Source organism: Drosophila teissieri, chromosome X (genome assembly GCF_016746235.2).
Source record: "Drosophila teissieri strain GT53w chromosome X, Prin_Dtei_1.1, whole genome shotgun sequence".
Classification (NCBI taxonomy): domain Eukaryota; kingdom Metazoa; phylum Arthropoda; class Insecta; order Diptera; family Drosophilidae; genus Drosophila; species Drosophila teissieri.
In genome coordinates this window covers 17,566,262-17,573,228 of record NC_053034.1, presented here as the reverse complement: position 1 = coordinate 17,573,228, position 6,967 = coordinate 17,566,262, and the positions used below count along the sequence as shown (strand labels likewise).

The window sequence follows — 6,967 nt, the reverse complement described above, 5'->3', positions numbered from 1 at the left end:
TTAAATAATGCGTTTTCCATTCAAACGATTCCGTTGTATATATATATAATATATACATATATTGAGTATTATTGCTCTGATCCGCTTTCCTATCTCCACTTGCAGCTGGAGCAATTTGAAAAAAGGGGGTTTCCGCGATTAGGCAGCTCAACTGATCGGAAAACTGCTAGCACTCACAAATTCATGCGATAAGAATTCCTATAAAAAGGGCTCCCCATCGAAAGGGGCGATCAGTTGATTTTTGAATTCGTCGCGATGTTTCCGATTTACGCCGTGATCGTGGGCCTTACAATTCTTTCCCGACTGCCCCAGGATGCAAGTGGAACGTGCCACCTTCAAACCGTTAATCCGGCTCCGTTCCATCTTATCGATTTTGGCTCGAAGCACTTATTGTCCGATACCCCGCAACAAATTGAACGGGAAACGGGCCAGACTATTGACCTTCTCTGCGCGAGTGGATTTATTATAGACTATTTCTCGTACTGTTTTATTCTCTGTTACTTGCATGATATTAGCTTTGCTAAAAATTACGAATTTTTATCACAAATTTGTGTTTTCAAAAGAGGGATTTCCAATTTCAATAAATACATTCGTTGCATACATTTGCAAATAAACATTTTTGTTTTGGTTTCAGAGATTATTATAACGAGCCGAAGATGAAAACATTTACCGGGACTATATTGACAATGAACTGCGATCGTAATGGTTATTTTACCTATGATGGTAATCGTCTTGGTAATCCGAATGTTCACTGTTGCAAGGAAGTGTCACAGTTGTTTGAGAGCGAAACAAGTTTGCCAAATTGCACGGACATGACCCTCGTGTTGGGTAGTGAATTCGATGGCAAGGGTTTAATCAAAAATGCGGCATTGTGCTATGATATCGTCGCCACTCAACTGAAATATATTGCTTATACGACATATTTCAATGAAAATCGGATCGTCGCACAGGTGGGTCGTTGTACCTTTTCGAGCAAAATATATAATATTCTCTTCAATTATTCCCACTTCCATGTACATGTGTAGACCCAATCGGGACAACTTAACGATGTCGGATTAAATATCCCAGTGAAATATCAAGAGAGTCTATTTGGGATTATCAGGTGGGTTGAGTGCCCCATAACTGGCTAACAATTGCCTACGGAGTTCTCCTTGATCAATAGTTAACATCATAGTAAACATAATACCTTTTCGAGCAGCCAGCCGGAACTGAATGCGTACTTGGCAAAGGAGAAGCAGTTGTTCGCGGAAGACACTTTCCGGGTAGGCAGTCTGGTCCAGGATGTGGTTGTTAGTAGGCAGTTGGCCGGCTACGAGAACTTGATGACCACCGTTTGGTGGGAGGAGCTGCGTTCCGGCAACTGGAAGCACTGGACGACGGCAATGCGTGATGCCATCGGTGTCCACTTCGACATACGTTTGGGTGTCTCCGGAGTTCTGGAGCTGCCGACGCTCGCCGGACAATCATGCAACTCAAGCCGATCGTTGGGCATTGCATTGGACGATGGCAGATACGTGCCCATTCCCGCCCACATTTGGGCCCATGTGCGCGCTGTGGAGAAGACCGGTACCGGGCCGGATGAGTTCGTCATCATTGGACACAACTCGCCCTTTGTGCGTGCATGTCATTGAATGTGTATTGCTCAGCCATATTCAATCCTTTCGATCTTTGCAGTACCGCAGTGGCTCAAGCGACCTGTGCCCCTCGATGTGCAACCAGGTGTCCTGGCTGCGGAACAGCGTCTTCGCCAGCCTCCACGAGTTCCCCGCCCTTGGAATGGTGCAGTGCTGCCGTGTGGAGGATGTGGCCCACAAGCTGGACAATTTCCCCGGTCCCTTTGGACCGAGGACAACCGAAGGTACCGGAACAGCAGCAACCACGACACCGAAAATGGATTTCCCCTTTTCTGGGGTTCTCGGAACGGAGGTGTAGCTTGTGGATATGCGGATATGTAGATTTCAATAGTTGAACAAAAACTATAACTTTGTTCAACATTTTGAAGAAACATGCGGCAGACAGATTGTATACGCATTATGTAGTTAAATGTCTACATAATGCGTATATAATCTGTCCGCTTTACTTGATCCCTATATACGATCCATAATTGCAGTAATAAAGTTATAATCAGCGCATATTCAGCTTTTAAAAGTGGTATACAGATAGGGTACAGCTGAGATGAAACCTCCAGCTGTTCCTGGCGCTAATATACCTCTGCCTAGTGGCAGCCAAACGAGCGTTGGCACATCCCGTCCAGTGGCCACGTTTATTGCGAATTCCTGCTGGTGACCCAAAAGTGGGTGGGTCGTGGGGGGGGGGAGGTCACCGGGCCAGCGAATACAACTGGACGCCACAAGGGAGCGGAATGTCAAGTCACTTTCATTATCAACAAAACAAAAGAAGGACGGACGGCCAACGGCATAAACTCAGCATCGAACCTGGAATACCCTTCATTTTAGCGCTTTTCATCATTCTGTAACATATGACTTTGGCGGATACACCTGATGTACAGTTGATGTACAGTATGTACCCTGTGTGTATGTTTACTTGACAAACGATGCACATACATATATGTACATAGTACATTTCGAATAAGAAAGCAATTGAAGATGCCCTTTTGGCCGCGAATGGCAAAGGCCACAAAGGCCATTAACGCTGGGCGTATTGGGCTAAAAAGCAAAGTCAAAGGCAAAAGGAAGAGGAGAAAGGAGAAAGGCGAAAGGCAAAAGGAATTTCTTGATTAAGTAATAGGAATGTTGGGTCGGTGCAGAGCGGAGAGCACGCTAGAACACCAGAAATGTCAGCGGCCATGAGTGGCGTTTTATCTCGACTTGACATTCCACCAATGGCTGCGAACTCGAGGGCTTATCCTGGCAAAAGTCCTGCGACCAGTGCGGGCAGGACTCACCACGGGTGAGTCAATAAAGCATACTGATTAATGTCAATTTGTGCTTGGTTGTTTTGCATAAATTATGCATAAAACAAAGCGGCAAACAAGCAAAAAAATTTAACAAATTGGTCTCCAAAGTCTCATCCCGCTGCCACGCCCCTTACCGCCCCAGCATTTAAGCCGATTTGATCCGATTTCAGTTGATTTCAGCTGATTTTAGCCGTCAAATGCCAAAAAACAGACGAAATAAGTACTCACCATTGATCTCAAATGCTAATAGTAACATTGAAAATAGTAGTAATAATTGCAGAATATGTTTATTGAGTGGTCTTCGCAGTCGTCTGTTAAGTAAATTATCTCAGTTCATGGGTTAAATGGAAAATGTTCCAAAACATACGCACAATAAGTTTAAACTGCACATTCTCCCTAGATTCCAAATGCAAATGTAGTGATTGTCAAGAAGTATTTTCCGTGCATATATTTATACCCGTTACTCGTAGAGTAAAAGGGTATACTAGAGTCGTTGAAAAGTATGTAACAGACAGAAGGAAGCGTTTCCGACCATATAAAGTATATATATTCTTGATCAGAATCAATAGCCGAGTCGATCTGGCCATGTCCGTCTGTCCGTCTGTCTGTCCGTCTGTCTGTCCGTCTGTCCTTCTGTCCGTCCGTCTGTCCGTCCGTATGAACGCTGAGATCTCAGGAACTATAAAAGCTAGAAAGTTGAGACTAAGCAAGCAGACTCCAGAGACATAGACGAAAGCTCTCTCCCCAATAAAAACACAATTGCTTCCCTTTCATGAACAAGCTGATCATATGAACAGATTCACTCAGTTGGCGTTCCAGAATGCACGCAACTTTCATCTCGGCTCTTGGGATAGTATATCTGCTGTACGTGTTCCTGATCCAGGTACACCTCACGGCACAAGCCACCGTGGATCCTTCAGAGTACGATCCTATAATGGTTGACAACACCCGGCAAGAATCGGCTTTAGGTCCTCCAAACTGGACATCGCTTATCAAGGAGCCGTACTCCTGTTTTTAAATTACAACTGTGTTAACTAACTACATTAAATAGGCGAAATGAGGACACACTGGGTGTCTGCACGTTGATCAATTCGCCATAACTGACTTTATTCCCTTCTTGATGCCGAAAATGCGGAAAAGCCGTCATAAAAGGCAATGAAATTACCACAGGATCTGTGCGGAGGTCCTTCGCCTGTTCGTCCTGCAATGACAACAACAGTAACAGCAACAGCAACAGCAACAACATCAGCCACCACGACAGCGAAACACGAAATACAAAATGAAAAACAAAAGAAGTAAATGAAATAAATGAAACAAAGTGAATCTGTGTACAAATTTAATTTGCCCTTTTTCTTTTTTTTTTTGCTTTTTGCTTATATGCGTTTTATGTTTCCACAAAAGCTGAACGAAAATGTCACATAATCAAATTTTTTAACGCAAGCGATTTAAGAGTTGTGGCCGCTTACAGGAAAATGCCAAAAATGTGGGCGTGTGGAATGTGCGCATCCTGAGGATGACGGCTGGCAAAAGAAAAGGGAAAAAGAAGAAAACAAGGAAAATGTAAAAGAATTTAAAAAAATTTAAAATAAAAGAGAGCCAAAGTGGTGTTGCTGCGGCTCCTTGCGATGACATATGAAATATTAACAAGAACACCGCTCGCTGGCGAATTTTTTCGGGGGGCGGGGTTCATGTGAGAGTGGCAAAGTCAGGCTAAAAAACGGTGATGAGGCGCGGGGAGGGGGGAAGGGGAGTGTGTGTGCGTGTGTGCAAAGATCAAGAAGGTCGCACAATTCGCCATCAAGCGTGAAAACAAATTTACCTTAACGATTCCGGGGCACGGAGGTGGCTAATTGTGAAGACCTTCGTTCTTTGCCGCTACTTATATGTACTATACCCTCAAATGCCTCGAAATCAAACAAGTGCTTATGCATGTGCCATTATTTATTATTATTATTATTATTTATATCTTATATCAAGTGAGTTTTGTGCTCAGCATCTTGTGTAGCATCTTGCTTGGCCTGCACAACAATACCCCTTCAAAGGGTATCAGCGAATTCCCCACAAGTCGCGCTCTCGTCTGTCTGTCCATCTGTCTATCTGTCTATCTGCCTGTTTGTATATAAATTAGAACACATCAAAAGTTTGTGACATTAAATTTGGTGCCACAGCCTCGCCCGCCCTTCCAGAAGAACTCGTTCACACACGCCACCGATTGGGCCGCAGATAAATGTTTTAGCAGAATGTGTCTGCGGCTGAAACTGCCAATGGGAATGGGTATGGAAATGGGTATGGGTATGGAAATGGGTATGGGTTTGGGTATGGAAATGCCGATGGCAGTAAGGATGCTGCACGGGCCCCAAAATCCGGATCTGCGCCTCAGCCCCAGTGCCCCAACGGATGCCTCAAGCGTTGCCCCAACCCACACAGTGCAACCTCTCAAAACTTCACTTCACACAGAAAGCAAACTCAAGCTGAAGTGAGTTGACTATAGAATTAATCATTGAATTAGTTACTTGCGCCTTGCTACTATGATTTTGGATTATTAATAAATTTAATTGATTTATTATTTGTTTAATTATTATTTGCTTCAATATTATTCGTTTAATTATTATTTGCTTAAATATTATTTGTTTAATTATTATTTGTTGAACTATTATTTGTTGAATTATTATTTGTTTAGCTATTATTTGTTTAATTATTATTTGTTTAATTTAATATTTGTTGAATTATTATTTGTTTAACTATTATTTGTTTAATTATTATTTGTTTTATTTAATATTTGTTTAATTATTATTTGTTTAATATAATTTTTGTTTAATTATTATTTGTTTAATTTAATATTTGTTTAATTATTATTTGTTTAATTATTATTTCTTTATTATTTGTTTAAGTTGTATTAAAGCTGTGCTTGTGTCTGTGCTTCACTGTACTACCACTAAGCGGAACAAGGCGGTCACGATGAAGGTTGGCTTGATTAAATGTTCTGCTCCTCTGTGTGCTGTGTGTGTGTGGGTGTGGGTGTGTGTGCTGTGTGTGTGTGCGAGCGTGAAAATGCAATGACAACAGACCGAAAAAAGCGATTACGCACACACACACACACACACACACACACAGTCACACGCAGAAGATGCGGAGCGCGATGCCTTCACGTATGCCATTACGTTCGGCTGCGTTACGCATACGCCGCGTATGCCGCGTTTGCCGCATTTGCCGCACTTGCCGCGTTTGCCGCGACCACTTGACTTTTCTCGGTCACGAATCGGGAATCTGCCGCTGACTGACACCACACCCCTCCACTCCGTAAGGCGCTGGCCCCCGAAGAAGAAAAGGTCGCTGAGCTACCAGGAGCATTATGCAAAATGTGTATTACTTTCGCGGCCCTAAATGCCTGAAAGTATGGAGACTACAAAATATGCGTACAAAGTAAGGTGTGTCAAATTACAAATTTATTTAATATTTTATTAATAATTTATTATAATATTTCGGGAATACAACTGCACACATATTCGATTGTGCCATTTCTTCGCCCTTCCTGCGATGTTCATTCTTATCGCTCATTCTGTTTGACTTTTCCCCTTATTTTCGCTAGATTTTCCGCTGGCAGCGAGTGGAAAAGCGTGGTGCGTACGTGTGTGCGTACGTGTGTGTGTGTGTGGGAAGTCTGTCATTTGCTTGAAGGCTTCCATGTCTGATGTTATAATGCTAATGGAATGGAAGCTCTTGTTGTTCGCTTGACAATGCAAATCACGCAAACAGATTTGACAAAATGTGCAATGTTGTAGAAATGTGAGAAATCAAAAACTTTTAATTGATCGCAATTCACATGATTTGTTCTCGGTGCAGCTATTTGGTTGCTGTAATGTAGTTGGGCTCCTCCTTGCCACGCCCCGCAATATTTTTGGTTGTGTGTGTGGGGGCGACGGGCGCCAATGAATATTAAAATATTTGTTGTTTCGTTAAAAACTTTTAATTGGATTGCAGCGTTTTTAATACGCTCATGGCTCCCCATCGCCACGTCCTTGCCCCTTTTGGCGCTGGTCACACAAAAAT

At 42.8% G+C, this 6,967-nt stretch overlaps 1 protein-coding gene across 1 annotated transcript; it reads left to right on the top strand.

Annotated features, from left to right (window-relative positions):
- The first annotated feature begins 230 nt into the window (after nt 1-230).
- LOC122624041 lies at nt 231-2,132 on the top strand. The gene is made up of 5 exons (XM_043803470.1): nt 231-479; nt 635-950; nt 1,026-1,102; nt 1,199-1,613; nt 1,675-2,132. Exons 1-5 carry the CDS (start codon nt 256-258, stop codon nt 1,930-1,932), a joined length of 1,290 nt encoding a protein of 429 aa, XP_043659405.1. The 5' UTR covers nt 231-255; the 3' UTR covers nt 1,933-2,132.
- The last annotated feature ends 4,835 nt before the right edge of the window (nt 2,133-6,967 follow it).